The sequence below is a fragment of the Onychomys torridus genome, chromosome 1 (assembly GCF_903995425.1).
Source record: "Onychomys torridus chromosome 1, mOncTor1.1, whole genome shotgun sequence".
Taxonomy (NCBI): domain Eukaryota; kingdom Metazoa; phylum Chordata; class Mammalia; order Rodentia; family Cricetidae; genus Onychomys; species Onychomys torridus.
The window spans coordinates 108,905,093-108,927,750 of NC_050443.1; the positions used below are offsets into that span (position 1 = coordinate 108,905,093).

General features: G+C 46.4%; 1 protein-coding gene across 1 annotated transcript in view; it reads left to right on the forward strand.

The window, feature by feature from the left end:
- Dmbt1 (deleted in malignant brain tumors 1) overlaps positions 1 to 22,109 on the forward strand; it is a 58,378-nt gene extending 36,269 nt beyond the window's left edge. The window contains 12 exon segments of the mRNA XM_036177536.1: positions 259 to 464; positions 3,068 to 3,272; positions 4,657 to 4,862; positions 7,322 to 7,663; positions 8,630 to 8,659; positions 9,195 to 9,224; positions 10,310 to 10,460; positions 11,959 to 12,167; positions 13,075 to 13,259; positions 18,676 to 19,064; positions 20,323 to 20,594; positions 21,937 to 22,109. Of these exon segments, the coding sequence (XP_036033429.1) occupies positions 259 to 464; positions 3,068 to 3,272; positions 4,657 to 4,862; positions 7,322 to 7,663; positions 8,630 to 8,659; positions 9,195 to 9,224; positions 10,310 to 10,460; positions 11,959 to 12,167; positions 13,075 to 13,259; positions 18,676 to 19,064; positions 20,323 to 20,594; positions 21,937 to 22,109 (2,398 nt within the window).
- The last annotated feature ends 549 nt before the right edge of the window (positions 22,110 to 22,658 follow it).

The window sequence follows — 22,658 nt, forward strand, 5'->3', positions numbered from 1 at the left end:
AGGTGACCTTCCTTTGTTTACATAAAAGGCTGTTGTTGAGAGGTATAGCTTACACATCTGTGTCCCCCAAAGGACCAATGAAGACCAGACATGACAGTCTGGGGAAGATAGATGAATTCCCTTAGGATCCCTGGAAGCCATCTATTCTTTCAGATGATATATTTTGTCACTGTTATTGGGACAGTGATCCCTGAGATGTGAGACTCCACATCAAATTCCAGACACGGAGAAGCTAACTGTTTTATTCTGTCTCCTCAGGCTTGAAGGGGGCTGCAGCTATGATTATATCCTGCTTTTTGATGGTCCTCAATACAATTCCTCTCTCATTGCTCGGGTTTGTGATGGGGCCAATGGATCTTTCACCTCAACACGGAACTACATGTCTGTAGTCTTCATCACTGATGGCAGTGTCACCAGGAGAGGGTTCCAGGCTGACTACATCGCCACCTTTGTCCCTGCCACCAGTAAGTTCCCCTGAAGGAATGAATGTCCATTTGTGTTTGGGGATGTCCCTAGGAGCCTTCTGATCCTCAGCTTTCCTGAGTTTGGGACATAAGCAATAGCATGGTCTCACTGGGTCCCCTGCTTGCTTCCTGTTGAGAGGGACTGTGTCCAGTGAGTGAGTCTTGGGGTTCTGGCTGCCGGAAATATGGTTGAGGGCCAGTGCTGGGTGATGGGATGCACTGGCTTCAGTGTCATCATCAGAGAATGAAAAGGTTTAAGGCGATTGTTTTTACAGATGGTGAGAAGTTCCAGGAGTGGTGGTGACAGCAGGCTTGGAGCTTTGTGACTCTTCCAAAATGTGTGTCACTGTCCATGTCCTGAGAACTAGCACATCTGTCTTCTGTCTGAAGACGGATAGATTAGGACATACAAAGAGGGACAGAACATTCTATTGGAGGTTCTGAGGCCAATCAGAGATGCTATGTAGACCTATGTGTCTGGTGGTAAAGGGTTGAGGAATGTGATGTCCAAGTCCCTTATGTAGTGAGGGCCAGAGACACTGACTTTGTCCTTAGCTCAAGTTCCTACTTCATGATAATGCTACTCTTTGACTGTAGAGTTCTTTACTTCAGTTGGAAAATGATCATTTGACAAAACACTTTACTTGTTTACAATCATGTCTCTGGCTTCTTATTGGAAAATACTAAATTCAAGTTCCCTCATTGGGCTTATTAAAGGTGTGTGTCTGTGTACAGTTCTTTCAGGTACTGAGGTAGATAGAGTCTGTGTCCTTGACTGTAACGTCCTCCAGCTCTGTGCCTCATGTCCAGTGTGGGTGGGGCTTCCCTGTGAGGCTTGAGTGGTCCAGTGTAAGAATTGGACCTGGCTAGTTACCCCTGGATGGATACAAATCACAGGATTCAGCCTATCAACACACCCAGACACATTCCTCACCTTGAAGTGGGAGCAGAGTGTGGGCTCTTAATGACCCCATGGGTAGCATCTTCCTGGCCATGTAGATGATTAGCAATCCCTACTCTGAGGCAGCAGATGAGTACAACCCAGTGTCTGGTCTGTCAGTGTCATGAACCCTGGGCTAGGCATCTTCTGACATGGCTTCTGACATGGCTTCTCTTTCTCACAGCTTTTCCATCGCCATCCTCTACCATTCCTGGTGAGTCCAGATCTCCTTTAACACTTGTGTTTCCCCTGTCCCTCTTCTGCTCACAGCCTCAGAGACAGCTCTATGATGGGTTGGCCCCCTCAGTGTTCTCTGCACTGGATCCTTCATCATATATGTAAAGTGGCGTCGTAAATTCTGTTGAGCCAATGACACATCTTCTTGTCTCAGGGCATGGAGGTTGCAGGACTTAATCCAATTTGCTAAGTTTCACTTTCCTGGTGAAATCATTTGTGAATGGAGGTCATTTACTATGACATTTTTCTAAGAATCAATATCTTTTGCAAGAGTCGAGGGACATGGTGGCAGCAGAGACTATTCCTGTTGTATGCCTATGGTATGGATGACATGATCCTTTAACCAGGCAACTGTCATTCAGGACAAAGTTATAGTTGTCCTGGGGCCCAGGGCCACCTCACTGTAAATTGGTGGACATGAGAGCATGGTCAGGGCTACCACAGGATCTTAAAAGGAAAGGACTTCCTTTTTCTCAGCCACAGTGCTTCTGTGTCCAATGTTTTCCTCCTCTAGCAAGGGTGTCTTGACCCAACTTTGATGCACAGGCCTTCCTTCTAATCCACCTTTGTTTCTCTCTCTAGATTGGTGGGATACAACAACTTCTTCTTCCCCTGGTAAGTGTGGAATGAGACCAAAGCAGAGCTTTCACACTTCAACCAAGAGGTTGGAGAGAAACAGGGATTCTGGGATGTTCTTGCAGTCTGTGGTGCAGCACAGCTCAGAAGAACAAGGAGAAGAAAGGAATTAGGAAGACTGCATGTCTTTCCCATGCACAATCCCAGTGATCCACTCTGCCCACAAAGTCCATATCCTATTTAAACATCCCATATCAATGAGTAGATTTGGTGATGCACTTATAATTTAACCATGGTGTTGGACTATGAGTGGGACTCCAGGTGTTCAATGTGAGCCCATTGGTGGACACTTCCATTCCATTCATGACACCACGGCATTGCAGGAAGACTGGGGCTTTGGACTCTGTGAGTCAGAACAGGTAGAAATAGGTGTCTAGTCCACAGTACTACCTCCAGATTTTCCCTGTTCTCCAGAGAGATTGAAGCCCATAGCAGCAAACACATATATACCTGAAATAAGCCTTGCTTGATAGGTGTTAATTGTGCCTGAAGGTCCCGTTGTATCCAGGGTGCAGAAGTTATTCACCACTGGTCCAAGGGATCTCATACCCACCATCAGCTGGCAGCTGGGGTGTCATAAGTATAGGGGACAACTCACTGTGGCTTTGATGGAATTTCCCAAGACTGCCATTCCTGTCCCCCATCTGTTAACCAACCTGCACCCCCCCCCATACACACAGAAAAGCCACCTAGGAGGGTGTCCTCTGTGTCTCAGGATTGGCCAGGGCTAGGCTGTCTCTTGTTGGGTTTCTCACTTGGATATTGTGTCACACATTCCTCCTCCTGGCAGGCAGCTCTGTGCTGTGTGCTGGGGTTCATTGTCATTTCCTCTCTTTCCTTACAGTAAACTACACCTGTGGAGGTCTCCTGAACTGGCACTATGGGACCTTTTCCAGTCCATTCTACCCTGGGAATTATCCCAATAATGCTAGATGTGTGTGGAACATTTTGGTCCCAACCAACAACCGTGTGACTCTGAACCTCAGAGATGTGCAGTAAGTGTGGGTGTAGAGCCGATGTTAGAGAGAATGAGGAGAGCTTGGAACTCAGGGAGGTGATAGTCAAGGTGACTTAAAAAAAAAAAAGAAGGATGTTCTTCTTTTGGCTTGGCATGTGAGTAGCCCATGGCGGTGGAACGGGAGCAAGGGCACAGGAAGTTGAAAATATTCTGGCTTAAAGTCCCAGGGTTGTCCTAATTTGCTGCATGGCCATGAGATGCCAGTACCCTAAACCTCAGTCAAAAAAGGGGGGGCTTGAATGCCTCCTTTTCTCATTTTGTTGATGAGAAAGTCACCAGAGAATGTGCAAATACTTGGAAGTGTTACTCAGAGGGAGGGACATTGGGGGCTCAGGTAATGATGGTCTTGGGGGTACAATGGGTCAATGCTGCTAATGAGGGTGCCTATTCAGTGCAAAGCTTTCCTCACAGTTCTCTCCCATTCCAAAGAGGCACCAGGGCCCAGATAAAAGTGCATTTCCACTGAGGTGTGGAGGGTCCTAGCCCATCTGACTGAGCTGTGTTCCCAGGTCCTCTCTGGGTGACTGTAGTGGCCTTGGAATTCTCTGTTCTAGTACCACATAAACATTGTATCAGTGTCCTGGTAGGACATTATAAATACTGCACCTGAAGATGCTCAGGTCCTTGGCACAAAGGCACCCTTAATATACACTGCTTCGTCATGGCCTTACCACACACAAGTCTTTTCAGTTGTCATGGAGTGCAGTGTTCATTATTGGAGGTGAGGAACTTGAAAGTGGAGAGGTCCAATGACTTGTGATTTTTGTTTTGTATGACTTATTTATTATATGTGTTTGAGTGTTTTGTCTGTGTGTAGGTGTTTGAACTGCTCGCCTCCCTGGTGCCTGTATAGGTCAGAAGGTGTTTCAATCCCCTAGATATGGAATGATTGATGATTGTGTTCTCCTTTGTATGTTCTGGGAATCAAACTTAGTCCTCTGGAAGAGCAACCAGTGAACTTAACCACTGAGCCATGTCTTCAGGTCCTGCTATGTTTTCTCATCCCATTTTTTTTTATTTATAAGAGATTTGTTTTATCCTGAAGATAATTGGTTTATACCTTGAAGCAATAAATTAGATAAATGAAATAAATTTTTGTCAGGTGACCTTCCTTTGTTTACATAAAAGGCTGTTGTTGAGAGGTATAGCTTACACATCTGTGTCCCCCAAAGGACCAATGAAGACCAGACATGACAGTCTGGGGAAGATAGATGAATTCCCTTAGGATCCCTGGAAGCCATCTATTCTTTCAGATGATATATTTTGTCACTGTTATTGGGACAGTGATCCCTGAGATGTGAGACTCCACATCAAATTCCAGACACGGAGAAGCTAACTGTTTGTTTATTCTGTCTCCTCAGGCTTGAAGGGGGCTGCAGCTATGATTATATCCTGCTTTTTGATGGTCCTCAATACAATTCCTCTCTCATTGCTCGGGTTTGTGATGGGGCCAATGGATCTTTCACCTCAACACGGAACTACATGTCTGTAGTCTTCATCACTGATGGCAGTGTCACCAGGAGAGGGTTCCAGGCTGACTACATCGCCACCTTTGTCCCTGCCACCAGTAAGTTCCCCTGAAGGAATGAATGTCCATTTGTGTTTGGGGATGTCCCTAGGAGCCTTCTGATCCTCAGCTTTCCTGAGTTTGGGACATAAGCAATAGCATGGTCTCACTGGGTCCCCTGCTTGCTTCCTGTTGAGAGGGACTGTGTCCAGTGAGTGAGTCTTGGGGTTCTGGCTGCCGGAAATATGGTTGAGGGCCAGTGCTGGGTGATGGGATGCACTGGCTTCAGTGTCATCATCAGAGAATGAAAAGGTTTAAGGCGATTGTTTTTACAGATGGTGAGAAGTTCCAGGAGTGGTGGTGACAGCAGGCTTGGAGCTTTGTGACTCTTCCAAAATGTGTGTCACTGTCCATGTCCTGAGAACTAGCACATCTGTCTTCTGTCTGAAGACGGATAGATTAGGACATACAAAGAGGGACAGAACATTCTATTGGAGGTTCTGAGGCCCAATCAGAGATGCTATGTAGACCTATGTGTCTGGTGGTAAAGGGTTGAGGAATGTGATGTCCAAGTCCCTTATGTAGTGAGGGCCAGAGACACTGACTTTGTCCTTAGCTCAAGTTCCTACTTCATGATAATGCTACTCTTTGATTGTAGAGTTCTTTACTTCAGTTGGAAAATGATCATTTGACAAAACACTTTACTTGTTTACAATCATGTCTCTGGCTTCCTATTGGAAAATACTAAATTCAAGTTCCCTCCTTGGGCTTATTAAAGGTGTGTGTCTGTGTACAGTTCTTTCAGGTACTGAGGTAGATAGAGTCTGTGTCCTTGACTGTAACGTCCTCCAGCTCTGTGCCTCATGTCCAGTGTGGGTGGGGCTTCCCTGTGAGGCTTGAGTGGTCCAGTGTAAGAATTGGACCTGGCTAGTTACCCCTGGATGGATACAAATCACAGGATTCAGCCTATCAACACACCCAGACACATTCCTCACCTTGAAGTGGGAGCAGAGTGTGGGCTCTTAATGACCCCATGGGTAGCATCTTCCTGGCCATGTAGATGATTAGCAATCCCTACTCTGAGGCAGCAGATGAGTACAACCCAGTGTCTGGTCTGTCAGTGTCATGAACCCTGGGCTAGGCATCTTCTGACCAGGGCTTCTGACATGGCTTCTCTTTCTCACAGCTTTTCCATTGCCATCCTCGACCATTCCTGGTGAGTCCAGATCCCTGTCCCTGTTCTGCCTACAGTCACACTCAACAACTTCAGAATCGGTGGGACTCTTGAGGACTCTGTGTCCCACAGTATTTTCAGCACTCTACAGAGAGGACAGTGCTATCTGCGCTTGAGCCAATGTCGCTCTCTGCTTTTCTCTGTGGCCTAACAAAAGTGCAGCACTTAATCCGGTTTGCTACGCTTCACTTTCCTGGTGAAATCATGTGCCTTGGAGGCCTTTACTATGCTATTTGTATAGAAAGCACTATCTTGCAAGGGTCCAATGACATGGGATAGCAGAGAATGTTTCCTGTAATATGCCTAAGGCATGGTGGCCTGGTTCTTTTAGGATGCAGTTGTCGCTCAGGACAAAGGTGTAGTTGCCCTGCATCCCTGGGCCACCTCACCATTGTTCTGATGGAGATGCGTGAGCATGGTCAGGGCCACCACATGCTCTTGTGGAAAGGACTCTCTTTTTTTCCCCTCTGCCACAGTGCTTATTTGTACAATGTTTTCTGCTTGACCAAACTTGATGCACAGGCTTTCTTTCTTATCTCTCTTGGTTTCTCTCTCCAGATTGGTGGAATACAACAACTCCTTCTTCCCATGGTAAGTGTGGGGCAGACCAAAGCAGAGCTTTCTCACTTCAACCAAGAGTTTGGAGAGAGACAGGGATTATGGGATGTTCTTGAAGTCCGTGGTGCAGCACAGCTCAGAAGAACAAGGAGAAAGAAAGGAATTTGAAGATGGCATGTCTTTCCTGTGACATGGCCAGTCATTTATTCTTCCCCCAAATCCATCTCCTATTTAATCCTTGCAGAATCAGTTAATTGATTTGATGAGAGCCTTCGGGATCCTATCATGGGGTGTGACTCATGAGTGGGACTTCTGATCTCTAATAAGTGCCTTTTGGTAGACACTTCCATTCCGTTCATTACACCATGGCATTTCAGGAAGACAGGGGCCCTGGACTGTGTGAGTCAGAACAGGTAGAAATAGGTGTGGAGGCCACAGTGCTTCCTCCAGATTTTCCCTCTTCTCCAGAGAGATTGAAGCCCATAGCAGCAAACACATATGCACCTGAAATCAGCCTTGGGATAGGTGTTAATTATGCCTGATGATCTCTTTGTGTCTGGGGCACAGAAACTCTGTACCACCAGTCCAAGGGATCTGGTATCCACCATCATCTGCCAGTGGTGGAATCAGAGACTCAAGGAAAGCTTCTCTCTGTGATTCCAGGGGACATCTGACTGATTTGATGATTTGCTTACTTAATGCTTACTTACTTAGTGTTTACTTAAAGCCTTTTTTTCCCCCTTAGTAAATGAGTCTTCATTGGTGCTGAGGCTGGCCAATGGAAGAAACCGCTGTCAGGGCCGAGTGGAAATCCTGTATGGAAGCTCTTGGGGCACTGTGTGTGATGACAGCTGGGACATCAATGATGCCAATGTGGTGTGTAGACAGGTTGGCTGTGGTCCAGCTCTGTCTGCCCTAGGAAATGCTCCATTTGGTCAGGGCTCAGGGCTCATACTCCTAGATGATGTGGCCTGCTCAGGGTATGAGTCTCACCTGTGGTACTGTCGTCACCGTGGCTGGCTTGTCCATAACTGTGCCCATTCTGAAGATGCTGGAGTCATCTGCTCATGTGAGTTGGGTGAACTTATGTCTTCTTCCTAGATGAAAGGCCTTCTTATGTTTGGGTCTTACTACTCAATGGATTTGTTTTTCTCATTTATTGAAGTTGCCCTAATTCTTCCCTGGGAGTGAGTTTCTCCACTTTTCATACATCTTGCCGTGGAAATTGTCACCAGTGACCCGAACCTAAGGGATATCAGTCATTTTAACCCCTCACTGGGTAGAATAATCAAGGAGAAAAACACTGACTTCAGTGTTTCTTCTCTCATGGTTCAGTTCTGTAGGGAGAGAGGGAGATGCTGTCTAGACAGTGAGGAAGACACTATGTTCCTGAACATTTTCCAGCTCAAAGTGTTCTCGGTCCACAGCCATTCACAAGGTTTTCTGAATGATGCCCATTGGCCAGGACTGTGAGTGTGTGTTTGTGCACAGGTATTTTTAGGGTAAGAGAGGGCGGGCATCTGTGTCCATGATGACAGCTTGGTGCTTTCATTTCTATGCTTCAAGTCCATTTGAGTAGAACTAACCCAGCTGTGTACTCCACACCGACACCCAGCACCCCATAACCCAGCCATGTACTCCACACCGACACCCACCACTCCCTAACCCAGCCGTGAACTCCACACCGACACTCACCACCCCTAACCCTAGCCCTGAGGCTTAGCTGGTCTCATGTAAATATTTGACCTGGACAAGGCGACTTAACATCTGAATCATGGGATAGCTATGAAATACAAAGTTCAGCCCGTCACCTCTTCCAGACACATTTCTCACCTTGAGGAGGACCAGAGAGTAGAATACCAATTGACCCTCACAAGGAACATCTTCCTGGGAGTATAGATGTCTACCAGTTCCTACTCTGAGGCAGGGGATGAGCATAGATTAATTCATATTCTGCCCGGTGTCATCCACTCAGGTTCCAGATTAGCCACCTCCTGATCAGGGCATCTAACATGGCTTCTTCTTATTTTCACAGACCCCGAGGAGACATCTACTCCCAGTCCAGGTGAGTCCATCTTTCCTTCAAGTCTCACGTGTCCATCTTTCTCTGCTCGGCTCACGATACCTGGCAGTAGCTCCAGAATGAGCAGGACCCTATAGCACTATGGCTGTCCTAGAACCTTATGTTCTCCTTAAAGTAGAAAGGCAGCTCCTGAGGAGCTCACAGGACCCCCCTGCCTGGCCCAGTGGAATAAGAAAGTTGTAGTTATTAATCTGCGTTACTAAGTAGTCTTTCCTGGTGCTGTTAGGCTCTACCTTGGGCAGAGCTTTGTCTTGTCCATGAATTGTATATTGAGGGACAGCCGAGACTTCTCATGTCATCATTTAAGAGAGAATTAAACTTGCCAGTAGGGTCTGGGCCACATTACTATCCCTGTGGTGGGCACCCACAAGCATGGTGCGGGCATTGCTGGCTCTCTCTGAGTCCTTCTCTCCCAGCTGCAATGACTCCCTGGTCCCTGTGTTCCACGTGCCAGCTACAGCGAGTTTCACCCTTGCTTCATACTTCCTCACTCTAATCCAGCTGTTTTCCTTCCTAGTTTGGTGGACAACAACAACTCCTTCCTATGGTACGTACTTTAGATTAAGCTAAAGCACTCCACATTACTCTGACCGAGAGGTTGGAGAGAGGGGTGCATATTCTTTGCCTTACTTGAAATCTGTGCTAGGGCAAAGATGATAGGAGAGGGGGGGTATGTAGAGGGAGAGACACTAGGGCTAAGTCTAAGGTATATCTTTCTAGGGCATGCCTACTCAACCAGACCCCAATAGCTAATTGCTAGATCAAGTGATTAATCTATAAATCTATTCAAAGCACTCAGCATCCAGTCACAGGACTGGATTCATGAGCTGGGCTCCAAGTCTTTTTTTTTTTTTTTTTTTTAATATTTTTCTTAAGGTTTATTTATTTGTTATGTACACAGAAGAGGGTACCAGATCTCATTACAGATGGTTGTGAGCCACCATGTGGTTGCTGGGAATTGAACTCAGGACCTCTGGAAGAGCAGTTGGTGCTCTTAACCTCTGAGTCATCTCTCCAATTCCCAACTGGGCTCCAAGTCTTTAGTAATGAGCTTATTGGTGGACATTCTCTATCTAAGTCATAATGCTATCTCTGCAAGAAGGTTGCGACCCTAGACTCCGTGAGTCAGGATAGGTAAAAAGAGCTGTAGAGCCATGTTCCTTGCTCTATATGTCTCCACTCATCAGAGAGATCCAACTACTCACCAGAAAATCCAAACATCCTTGGAAAAAACCTCCGAGATGGAGGCTAAGACTCCTTTTGCATCCAGAGTCCATGAACCCTGGCACAGGTCCATGTGGCCTGTTTCCCACCATTGTCTGCCAGTCAGTGAAAGCAAGGGCTTACAAACTTAACCAGTCAACTCCAGGTTCAATAAGAGACCTTGTCTCAAGACACACATCTGAGTTATGTATACATGCCCAACAACCAATAAATATTATGTCACACACACACACACACACACACACACACACACACACACACACCCCTTAGGCTTCAGTGAGTGAGCCAGGGCGAGGCTGGCTTTTATGGGGTTCCTCACTTAGATATTGTGTCAAACATTCCTCCTCCTGCCAGGCAGCTGTGTGCTGTGTGATGGGGTTCATCAGCATTTCCTCTCTTTCCTAATAGTAAACTACACCTGTGGAGGTTTCCTGACCCAACCCTTTGGGAACTTTTCCAGTCCATTTTACCCCAGGAACTACCCTAACAATGCCAGATGTGTGTGGAACATTGAGGTCCCAAACAACTACCGTGTGACTGTGGTCTTCAGAGATGTGCAGTAAGTGTGGGTGTAGAGCAGGTGTTAGAGGGAAAATTTGGGGTGCTTTGCGATTCAGGGGATGAAAGTCAAGGTGACATTTAAAATAAGGGGTCCAGTTTTGATTTGGAGAGTAGCCCTTGGAGAGTGGACTGGGAGCAAGGGCACAGGAAGTTGAAAATATTCTGACTTAAAGTCCCAGGGTTGTCTTGAATTTGCTGCATGGCCACAGGATGCCACTTTCCTAAGCCTCAGCCTGAGAAGGGGCCAGAATGCCTGCTTTTCTCATCTTGTTGATCAAGAGGTCACCAGAGAATGCACAAATGCCAGGAAATGTTTGCAGTGGGAGGGAGGGTTTGGGCTTGGGCAATGCTGATTCTGGGGGGACAATATACAAATGTACCTGTTCAGTGCAGCCTTTTCCTCATTTGGCCCCTTCCTTTCTGAGTCTTCAGGAGCCAGGGTGCTAGCATTATTGATGCATGTGGAGAGTTCCTACCACTCATATGCCCATGAATGAAAATGTTCTTGAGTAGAGGAGATGTCTACAAAAGCCCATTAATATTTGCTTCATTCTGGGAAGTGAGTGGCCCAGATGGCCAAGAAACTATACCCGTATTTGCTAGCACCCCAACAACAGTGCCCACTGCTTGTGACCTTTCATGAACTATGTTTTTCCCATGCAGAGCTCCACGTGGACATCGCCACTACCCTCCTTAGTATGCATAGTGCACAGTGTTCATCTTAGGAGATGAGAAACCTGAGCCTTGGAGAGGTTCAGCATTTCTTTCTTTCATTATTCATCTCTATCACTATGAATTCACTGATATTTGTTCCATTTTGGAAGGGACCTGGGAGCACATTGAAGGAACAAATCGAGATGTTCTATGGTGACCTTCCTTTGTTGATTTAAAGGACTGTCAGGAAGGGAGACTATAGATCTTATACATGTGACCTTAGATGACAGTATGAAGACATGGCATGGTTGCCTTGGAAAGCTGAATTTCCCCCGGATGTAAAGACGTCATCTGTCCTTTCAAATAATAACCTTGGTCAGAGTTTCCATGAGCCCTGAGCTCTCATCCATGTCTGGACAGTAGAAAACTTAACTGTAGCCAGAAGATTTCACCGGTCCTTCCCGGTCCCGTGGTCTTGCAGTCCCGCAGTCCCACAGCTGCTTATAAAATAATCATTCAGAGGTTTACATTATTTACAAACTGTAAGACCTGTGGCAGGCTTCTTGCTAGCTATCTCTTATAACTTAACCCATTTCTATTTATAAGTTGCCACATGGCCGTGGCTTACCGGTACTTCCACATCTTGCTTCTCCTAACCATGCTGGTGTCTCTCCAGACTCCACCTTTCTCCTTCCTTTTTCTCTCCTTGGATTTCCCACCTGCCTACAAGCTGCCTTGCCATAGGCCAAAGCAGCTCATTTATTAACCAATGGGAACAGCATATATTCACAGCATACAGAGAGACATCCCATAACACTTAACTGCTTGTTTTGTCTCTTCAGGCTTGAAGGGGGCTGCAGCTACGATTATATTGAGATTTTTGATGGTCCTCACCACAGCTCACCTCTCATTGCTCGGGTTTGTGACAGGGCCATAGGCTCTTTCACCTCAACATCCAACTTCATGTCAGTCCGTTTCATCACTGATAACAGTGTTACTCGAAGAGGGTTCCAGGCTCAGTACTACTCGGTCTTTGCCAATAACATCACCAGTAAGTTCCCTTGTCAGAACAAAGGCTTGTTAGGACTGGGGATATCACTGAGAGCCTTCTGCTCTTGTATTGTCCTGGGATTGTAACCTAAAAAAAATTAGAAAATTCCAACTATAGTCCCTATGATTGATTTCCTATATTGCCAATTGAGAGAGTGTGTGTGCAGTTAGTCTTGGGACATTCAAGACTTGGGACATCTTCTGGACATCCAAAAGTGAGTTATACTGGCCTTAGTGTGATGGCAAAGAATAAGAAGGTATAAGATGATGTTCTCAACAGTTAGTGAGAAGACAATGCCAGGAGTTGTGGGGGACACCAGGCTTGAAACTTTGTGACCCTCCCAGGAGGTGAGTCACTGGCCATGTCCTGAGACCTAACACATTTGATTTCTGAAGATAAATAGATATGGATACCTTAATATGGGCAGCTACTCTAACAGAGACTATATGGTCCCAATCTGAGATGCTGTATGAACCCATATCTACATTGCTTGAGCACGGTGATAACCAAGGTCTCTTACTCAGCCAGGATTAGAGGCATATACTTTCTCCTTAGCTAAGTACCTTACCTAGTAACATCACTAGTATCTTATTGTACAGTTGTTTTACTTCATGGGAAAATGCTAACTTGACAAAATGTTTTGGATATTTAAAATCCTGTCTCCAGTTCCATACCAGAAAATCCTATACATCCAAGAGCCCTCATTGGGCTTTCTTGCGGATAAGGCTGACTGTTAGCCATAGAGTATTCTTGGGGCCATAGTGACTTTGTTGTGAGCATACATCTCATGTGTGGACCATGTACATTAGTTATCTTGATCTGTGTATCTTTACCTGGGAAAAGACCCTCACAAGGGTTGTGGGGTTTGGAATCCTAACTCAGTGTGCCCTCTGCTCTTGTCCTCCAGGTCTCCTTTGTTTGTCAAATCACATGCAAGCCAGTGTGAACAGGGACTACCTTCAGTCCATGGGCTATTCAGCCAGGGATCTTGTCATTCCTGGTTGGAATGCAAGTTACCAGTGTCAGCCCCAGATAACACAGAGGCAGGTCATATTCACAATCCCGTACACAGGCTGTGGCACTACCAAACAGGTAAGCCTGGCACTGCCTACTCTAGTGAGTATGCTTTCTTTTTTAAAAAATTAATCTCTGTGTGTGTGTGTGTGTGTGTGTGTGTGTGTGTGTGTGTGTGCGCGCACGCGCCATTGCCTGCATGTGGAGGTCAAAAGACAACTTATGGGAGTTGGTTCCTTTCTTCTCACATGTGAGTCCTGGGAATAGAACTCAGCTTGTTAGGTCTGGCAACAAGTTTCTTTACACACTGAGCCATCTCACCAGCCCTGAGTATGCCGTATCACAGTGACATATGTGCTGCCTCTAGGACCCTGGGGGTCCAGAAGGTATGGCTGTGATATCATCACAACATAATTCATGTGAAGGGCGGCAGGAGCCTCTGGTATGGTAGCCACAGTTACTTCCATAAAGGAGAGATGGGAGGCATAGAGGGGGAAGCCCGGCAGTTTCCACAGCTGTGTCCAACAGAGAGCCCAGCCAGCAGAACTCCATTCACACAGCTCCCAGGAGAAGCTCTGGATTTTACAGAATCTGGGGCGTCTACAGTTTCATTTGGGGTGGGAGAAAGAAGCAGAAGCCCCCTGAACCAAAGATCCAAACGAACCTTCTTTCCTGAGTTCTACAGCAGCAAACAGCTGTCAGATACATTGCTAGGACTTGGAGGAGGCCAGTGTCCTGCCGAGTTCCACACTCACTTGGTTGCCACAGTTGCTATTTCTTGAGTGGCCAACCGTAGAGGTGGCCAACCTTTTGACATTGTATCATGATATTGCCATCTACAAAAATTTATGCTGGAGTACTGCATGTTGACTCACTTACAAAAGCATGTACCTCCCTCGGTGTTTTGAGTAATGTGACTCATGGCCCATCAAGTATTGGACAGGACTAATAGAGTGGTCACCTGTCTGGGTTTGCCAGAGACTTGGCAGATTTCAGCATAGACTATTCCATATCTCAGGGAAACACCAGTCTTGGACAAGCCGGGATCATTTTCATCCTGTCAGTGGAAGATGCTGTGAAGAATCTGTGTCGTACTCAAAAAATCTTTTGTAGTTTATCATTTTTTTTTCTGAGATAAGGTTTCGTCATATAGTTCTCACTGGCTATGTAGACCAGACTGGTTTTGAACTCAGAAAGATCTGCCTACCTCTGCCTCTTGAGTGCTAGGATTATAAACTTGCACTCCCATGCTTGGCTACTCCCAAATTCTTAACAAGTATTCTTCAGAAGTGAGGAGACTGAATTAAGTAAGAGAGGTCAAGCCCATTGCCCAAGGCCACTTAGTCCCAGATGGGGCTGGACTGACTCCAGAAGCCAAGGTTCTCAGAAATATTCTGTTGAGAAAAGGAGCTGGACACAGAAGAGTTATGCAAAAAATATATGTATGTTACTATTAGATAGAAATATCCACTCATACTAAATTAAGCAAAAGAGAATGCCTGTGCAATGGGGAAAAGGCCATCATGGGTGACCTGTTTTTATGTTGGAGAATGTGACTTCAAAGGCAGGATGGAGATGCTCAGACAATGGAAGTGGTGTGTCTTACTACGGATGAATATACAGGACATGCATGTTCAGATGCCTATAGATTTTTAGAGTCATGTTCATGCACCAGACACATGATAAGCACTTTGCATATGCCAGGACCTGTGTGAAGTGCTAATTCCTTCCCAGTCCTCCAACACATAGTATGAACAGAGAGGAAACAGACACTTAGTCTACCAAGTGGGTCTTTGGCCACCATGGCTGTGTGTGAGTTCCTGGTCACCCAGATCTCTTGGTAAGACTCTATTACACACAGGAGTTCCTTCAGAGAGGAATGTGGTAGGTGAGATGAGCTACTCATGGGAAGGAATGTGTATTAGCCAGGCCAAGGAAGTGGCTCATTTAACCCAGTGTTTGTATTTTGTAAGTTAACCACATTAGCTCTACTGTGAACTCAATGCTTGAGAGTCAGTCCGCCAAAGGTGATTGCTGATCCCTTTTCTAAATGTGCAGACTGGAGAATCATTCATCTCAGCAACTTGCTGGTGGCACTGCACAGACAGTTAAGGGCATCTAAACAGTGTGCCAGCCCTGCCTCTTCTAACTTGGGTAGCACACATTGCATTTCTGTTTCCCCACTTATGAAATAGACACATCCCCTACCAAACTGAAGGAGAGGCAGGGCCAGTTTTATTAGTCTTTGTCATCCTTGGTGCCCTGGCACAGAGCCCAAGACTTGATAGTAGTGTCAACAACTATTATGTGTGCCAGGCACCGAATTAAGACTTTTAAAAGTCTGAGGATATGTTTACCTCACCTTCTCACAGGAGATAAAGGCTACAAGAAGCTGAGCCATGTGCCCAAGGCCATGTGCTCATGAACTGTGGAGTCAGTGTGCTCTGTAGGGGAGTGGTTCATAGTTCGGCCAGGCAGCCACACAGTTGCTGGTGTCACGGAATTGATGAGCTTGCTCACAGAAAAGGGCATTCCAGGGCAGTGAGAGCCCAGGGCTCTCTGGGAATGTCCGTTGACTCATGTACAAGATTTTCTGTCATATTGCCTGTCTTTCCACCTGGGTAGATGCCTAAGCAAGAATTTTAATCTAGAGTTAGAATAGCTCCTTCAGATCAAGAAATAGGTTTGCACTCCATGTTTATTGTTTAGGGAAGATTTCGAATTGAGCTCTATCACAGAGATAAATATGGACTTTATGAATACACTCATGTTATATATAGTTGGAAAGACCCAATGTGGTTTATAACACCATTGGTACCATGCAGTGGTATTGTGTTTTCCAAAATATTGTGCACTCTAATAAACTTATAGAATAGTACAGTCACAATATTAAACATAGAGATTAGGCAGTGGTAGTAGCACATGCCTTTAATCCCAGAACTCGGGAGGCAGAGCCAGGCGGATCTCTGTGAGTTCAAGGCCACAATGGAAACAGCCAGGCATGGTGACACATGCCTTTAATCCCAGGGAGTGATGGCAGAAAGCAGAAAGGTATATAAGGTATGAAGATCAGAAACTAGAAGCATTTGGCTGGTTAAACTTTTAGGCTTTGAGCAGTACAGTTCAGCTGAGATTCATTCTGGATGAGGACTCAGAGGCTGCCAGTCTGAGGAAACAGGATCAGCTAAGGAATTAACAAAGTGAGGTGGCTATGGCTTGCTCTGCTTCTCTGATCTTCCAGCATTCACTCCAATAACTGGCCTCAGGTTTGATTCTGTTAATAAGAACTTTTAAGTTTCCTGCTACAGTACCAGGGTATAAATGTTTAAAATTTTTAGAAACTTTACAGGAGAAATGCAATGTGCTTTCCCCAAGGGTATGAAGAGCATGGAGTCCTTTCTGCAGGTTCTTCACCAGACCTGGGTCTGGAGTGCAGCAAGATATGATGCCTCTGTTGACCAGGCTGGCCCTGCCCCAGGCTCTGGTCAGTCTGAGGAGGGAGAGATAAGCCTAGAAAAGATAAGGAAAGGGTCAAAGAGGTTATTCAATGTGGTGCTATCGTGTTCCCCAATATATTGTGAACACTAATAAACTTATCTGGGATCAGAGAACAGAACAGCCATTAGATATAGAGGCCAGAAAATGGTGGCACACACACTTTTAATCCTAGCATTCCGAAGGCAGAGATCTGTTTGGATCTCTGTGAGTTCAGAGTCACACTGGGAACAACAGGCATGGTGACTCACGCCTTTAATCCCAGGAAGTGATGGCAGGAAGCAGAAAGGTATAAAATTTGTGAAAACCAGGAACTAGAGTCCTGCTAAGCTTTTAGGCTTTTAGCAGCAGTTCAGCTGAGATCCATTCAGATGAGGACACAGAGGCTTCCAGTCTGAGGAAACAAGATCAGCCAAGGAATTGGCCAGGTGAAGTTAGCTGTGGCCTGCTCTGTCTCTCTGATCTTTCAGCGTTCATCCCAATACTTGGCTCCGGGTTTGTTTTTATTAATGAGTCCTTTTAAGATTCATGTTACAATCCAAAAGCTCTTGTCTCATGTTCAGTTTTTCTGGAAGGCTCACATGCAGAATAGAGTTCTCAACAACAGACAAGAAGGGGAAGGTTCTCGATTCTGAAAAAATAATTATATGTAAGTTGTATAAGTTCTGGGAACACAGGGGACTTTATCCAAGTCCCAATCAGTTAGAGTTTCACCCTTCACAGTTCACATGACTACAGGGGAAAGCTTGCTTTGTGTGTGTGTGTGTCTGTGTGTCTGTGTCAGTGTGGATGTGTGTGTGTCTGTGTTTCTGTGTATGTCTGTGTGTCTGTCTGTGTGTCTGTCTGTCTGTCTGTCTTTGCTCTTCCCTGCCTTTTTATCCACTATGAAGAGTACAGTGACACTGTCCATGTCACTATGGTATTATTCTCCTGCCCATATGACATGTGGGGCTCATGACATGGGACTGGGAGAAGTGCATCATAGCATCCAGGTTGTGAAGAGCCTCCACAGCCCCAGCCTCGTGATGGCATACTTGTGCTTTCCTTACTTGGAGCCAGACAGTCACCAACATGGTGCTTCCGGGTGTTCACATGTGTCCTCTTGGCCATTGGCTCCTTGCCACACCCTCTGCCTATCAAAGTACTTCTGGGCCACTGGCTTCATTCTTTCCAGTTGCTTCACAGATACTTACAGATGCTACTGATGCTGTTGCTATACCAAGAAAATGAGAGAGACATGTTTAGACATTGCTCTTTCCTTAAGATGCTCACAGGCTCCAGGCGTAAGGCTCCTGGCATGGCAGCTCTCAGAGATGGTAGACACATTCAATGGCACAAGGCAACAGCCTCCTTATGAGTTTGCTGCTCAGTCACAGCAGTGAATAGTCACAGCAGTGAATAGTTTCATAGTAGAGTGAGTTGAGGCAGGAATGGCCTCAGGGTTGCCATAAACGCATTCAGTTGTTCACAGAGGCTCTGGGGAAGTCTCAGCCTCAGGGGTCAAGACCTGCTTCAGTTGTAAGTATGGATCTTATGGCTTCCAGTTTCTACTGTGCCAATCACCACACTGAAGAAGTCATCTGTCACTCAAAATAGAAAGCATTCTACACTGCTATTACCAGGACCCTCTCATGAGTATGAGACCAACTGTCCCGAGACCCCAGTGACAGTGAGAATAGGCTCAGAACATTATGTTCTGAGTGTTGAACCATGGAGTCTGAGCTTGGTCAGACACACTGCAGGATGAGGGCCATGAAGACATCTTCATTTTGCCATGAACAAGAGCAACAAGTATAGATTATCAGGGCCTGCATCACCATAGAATGTGGGAGAGTGGGGAACATTTGGCTGGTTAAACTGATATCCATCCTAGGTAATAGCAGCCTTGAAGCAGACAGGTGGCACCTCTGTAAGATTCTGCAGCATCTCCTTGAGTCATTTCCTGCTCATTTGAACCCAAACCAGCACTGACCCAACCTGATCTGCTTTCCTCTGTTAGGCTGACAATGAGACCATCAACTACTCCAACTTCCTCAAAGCAGCTGTTTCGAATGGCATCATCAAAAGGAAAAAGGACCTCCACATCCATGTCAGCTGCAAGATGCTTCAGAACACCTGGATCAATACTGTGTACATCACCAACAACACTGTTGAGATCCAAGAAGTCCAGTATGGCAATTTTGATGTGAACATTTCCTTTTATACATCCTCCTCCTTCTTGTATCCAGTGACCAGCAGCCCATACTATGTGGATCTGGACCAAAACTTGTACCTTCAGGCTGAAATTCTCCATTCTGATGCCTCTTTGGCCTTGTTTGTGGACACCTGTGTGGCTTCACCATACCCCAATGACTTCTCATCTTTGACATATGATCTCATCCGGAGTGGGTAAGGACTTCTGTATGGGACAGATGCAAACTTTTGCCTTATAACTCACACATGAGTGGTCAAAAATATCTTAGGGAATGCAGATTGGCTAACTGATCTTGCCAGGTGTTCAAACTTAGTTTTCTACATGGGACTTTTGCTTTTTTAGGAGCCTTCATGCTGTGTCCTGGTCACATTCCTCATTAAAGGGACAGGTTATTAGGTACCATGTGTTAACATGAGGGAAGAGAGGAATGACTCACCATGGTGACTCAACTGGATGGCTATAAACTGGGGTTAGATTTTCAGTCACCAAACTCTAGCCTTAGTGTTAAAAACATGAACATGTCATGGGAAATGCATTGATTGGAGAGCAGACCCAAACTAAAGTATAGACATCTCTGGGTCAGTTTCTGCACCACAAGTCAACTGGAGATAGTGGCAGGGATTAAATATTGGGAAGGTTAAATGAAAAAGGATGATGGGCCCTGAGAACACAGCTTACCCAGCAGGTGACCAAAGGTGCAGATGGCCCTCACACTCTCCATCTACCAGGAATGCAAGTTCTCCACCATGGCTCCATGTTGAGGTTGAATCAATGGAGACCAGGTTGGCTGCACTGATCTCTGCTCCAGCTTGCCTGGAGGAGGAGGTGTGATGCTTCTGTACTCTTGGGGGAGGCCTGACAGGTTGGGTGCACAAGTCCAGTCCCCACTGTGTAGTCTCTGCTGGTGGGCATGGCTCTTCTTCTCAGTGGAATTCCTTAAGAAGATTGGCCGCTAGTTTCCTTCTATCACCAGCAGAGACAAGGTGCTTCAGGGAAGAAGAAGTAGGGTCCTAGAGAGAACTTGCCAACATGGCCATGTAGTTGCACAGGGGCAGGGCAGGCCTGGTAGGGGACTCAGCAGAGGGGCTCTAGGAGATAAGGGTCAGGGAGCATCGAAGATGTTCAGCCTATATTTGAATGTCACTTTTGAGGCCCAGTGACCAGGAGAGGGAAGAAAAGGCCATCTCCTTTCCTGTCCTGCCTCTGGCTTGCTCTTGGATTCCAAACTTGAGCTCCTCCCGGTTATCCGAGTACACTGAGCTTGTCACGGTGGGTGATTTGCTGTGTCAACACACTGGTGAGGTACTGGGGCTGCTGGGACTTATGTGCACACCCCACAATGAGTGTGTGGTGGCACTGAAGGCCCAGGCAGCCAGGATGACTGCAGAGTGCAAGGGTATTAAGATGAGACCAGGCTTCAGCAAGCTAACCAGTTCCTCTCCTTACTTCCAGATGTGTAAGAGATGAAACTTATCGACTCTACTCCTCGCCGTCACCACGCATTGCCCGCTTCAAATTCAGTTCCTTCCACTTCCTGAACCACTTCCCCTCAGTGTACCTGCAGTGTAAACTGGTGGTGTGCAGAGCATACGATGCCTCTTCCCGGTGCTACCGGGGCTGTGTGGTGAGGTCCAAGAGGGATACAGGCTCCTATCAAGAAAAGGTGGACGTTGTCCTGGGACCCATCCAGTTGCAATCCCCCAGCAAAGATAGGAGGAGCCTGGGTAGGTGGTTACCCTCAGATCCTACTTTCCAGTGGGATCCATGATTCTGGTTGCTTTTGGATGCTTTTGTCTGTGCTATGGGCCAACATAAACTGCACACCAGTCAATGAATTAGGCCTGGTTCCTGCCTTCCCCCAAGACTCAAGGTCACATGTGGGTTGTAGGCAAGAGAGTTGTGACCTAGAAGGCTTGATTCTCTTGGTTTGGAGCTCCCACAATCCTTATCTATAAGGTGAGAGAGCTAATGTCTCTTCAGATTGTTAAGAGGTCTTGCTAAAGCAAAGTTCCTTAAAATGCCTTGGTCCTTGTCTGGTGCAAATCACTGGTGTTTGATGAATGTACTATAGTTTCTGTTGTTAACATAATTAATGGGAATATTGCTCCTCATCATGGTGGTAGCAGGTGTTTTGAATTCACCAGCTGGGTGGGACATGAAAATGCAGGAAACATGAATTGATTTTGACGTCTGGGGGATATGGTACTAAATGGGCCATTTTATTCCCCACCTAGACCAGGTGGTAGGTGTGATTTCTACTACGTTGTTTTGTTGTGGGTATCGACTAGGAAATGCCCATGGTGGGACTCCTAGGACTTCTGGCCTAGGCTGGCATCAGGTAGGGAGATATAATAGCCAGGGTGACCGAGGCAGAAATGAGTTTGTTATTTTGTCACAAACCTACCCCTAGATCAGGGCATCTCTGTCACCTTCTGGGAACCATCTGTGATAGCTTCCTGTCCTCATGCCCCACAGTAGGCTGGTCCCTACGCCAAGCTGATTCTACACTCTTTCCTCATTCATTCATTCATTCAATGTTTACCAAAGGCCTATTGCATGGCAGGGGCAAATAGACAGGCATAGTCAGAGCAGAACTTGTGTGAATCTGGTGCCTCCGCTGGGGGTGGGACTTTGTAGAACAGGATAGTGGGAAGAGCAAGAGGCAGGTGCTGCCCAGTATCTCTTTCCCCTTTATCCTGCAGTCACCACAGTAGCTCAGGTCCTGGAGTCCTTTTACCTGGGACTCTTGTCATCATTTCCCAACTGGCTTAAATGCCACAACTCTCTCCCTCCCCACTCATCTACAGACCCAATCCGGATTTGTTCTCCCAAAGCCCAGGTCTGAGTTGCTGCTAAGACCCTTCCCTAACTCCCCTGGCTGGAAAGACAATGGGAAGTAAATCTCTCTTGCCTCCTGGAGGCTAGCCTCAGTTCCCTCTTCCCCCATTTGCTCATCCCTCCCCACTGAAAGGTTCTGACAAGGACCACCCAGTTCCTTGTCTCCTCTGCCGTCCTCTGGCCTGTGTCCTATCCCATGCCATCATCTCACTCTCTTTTTTTCCTCAGACTTGTCAGTGAAGGATGTGGAGAAACCGGCTCCAGCTAGCTCCCAGGCGGTCTACCCTACCGCTGCCATCTTTGGTGGAATCTTCCTGGCAGTGGTCCTAGCTGTGGCAGCTTTCACACTTGGAAGGAGGACACGCATTGTCCATGGCCAACCTCCGACCACTAAGATGTGAAGCAAAGCACATGCAGACACTGGCTCCATGTGCACAGATTCCCAGAAAATATGGAAGACATGAGCATGTGAGGCTTGGCAACCGGATACAGCGTGGCTAGGTTTCCCTTAGCACAAATGCATGCATGGCAAAGTATGATGAGATGGCAGAGAAGAAAGGTGTGGGTCAAGTTTTCCCAGGGTCTACAGGCTGAAGGCTGGGAGGAATGTCATAGGAAAACAAGGTCCCTGTCTACAACCCCACACAACCTTGAGCCAAACACTGGAGCAGCAATGTTTTCTCTAGATAGTTTTCCTTTCCACCTTTTACAGCTGACTTTCTCAACCTCAGTCTGTCCTCACAACGAGGCAAACTAAATAAAGACTCTTTCTCAAGGCAAGTGTCTGCTTGGTTATTGCCTGCCGAGGTTTACCCACATGCTGGCTTCCCTCAAGTTAGACAGCTGTGGCACCATGGCAACAGAGATGATACAAGGCCCAGGGTCTTTACTTCACTGCTTCCAGAACCTTTGAGAGAACAATCATCTTTAGTTTTCCAAGACTCTTCATG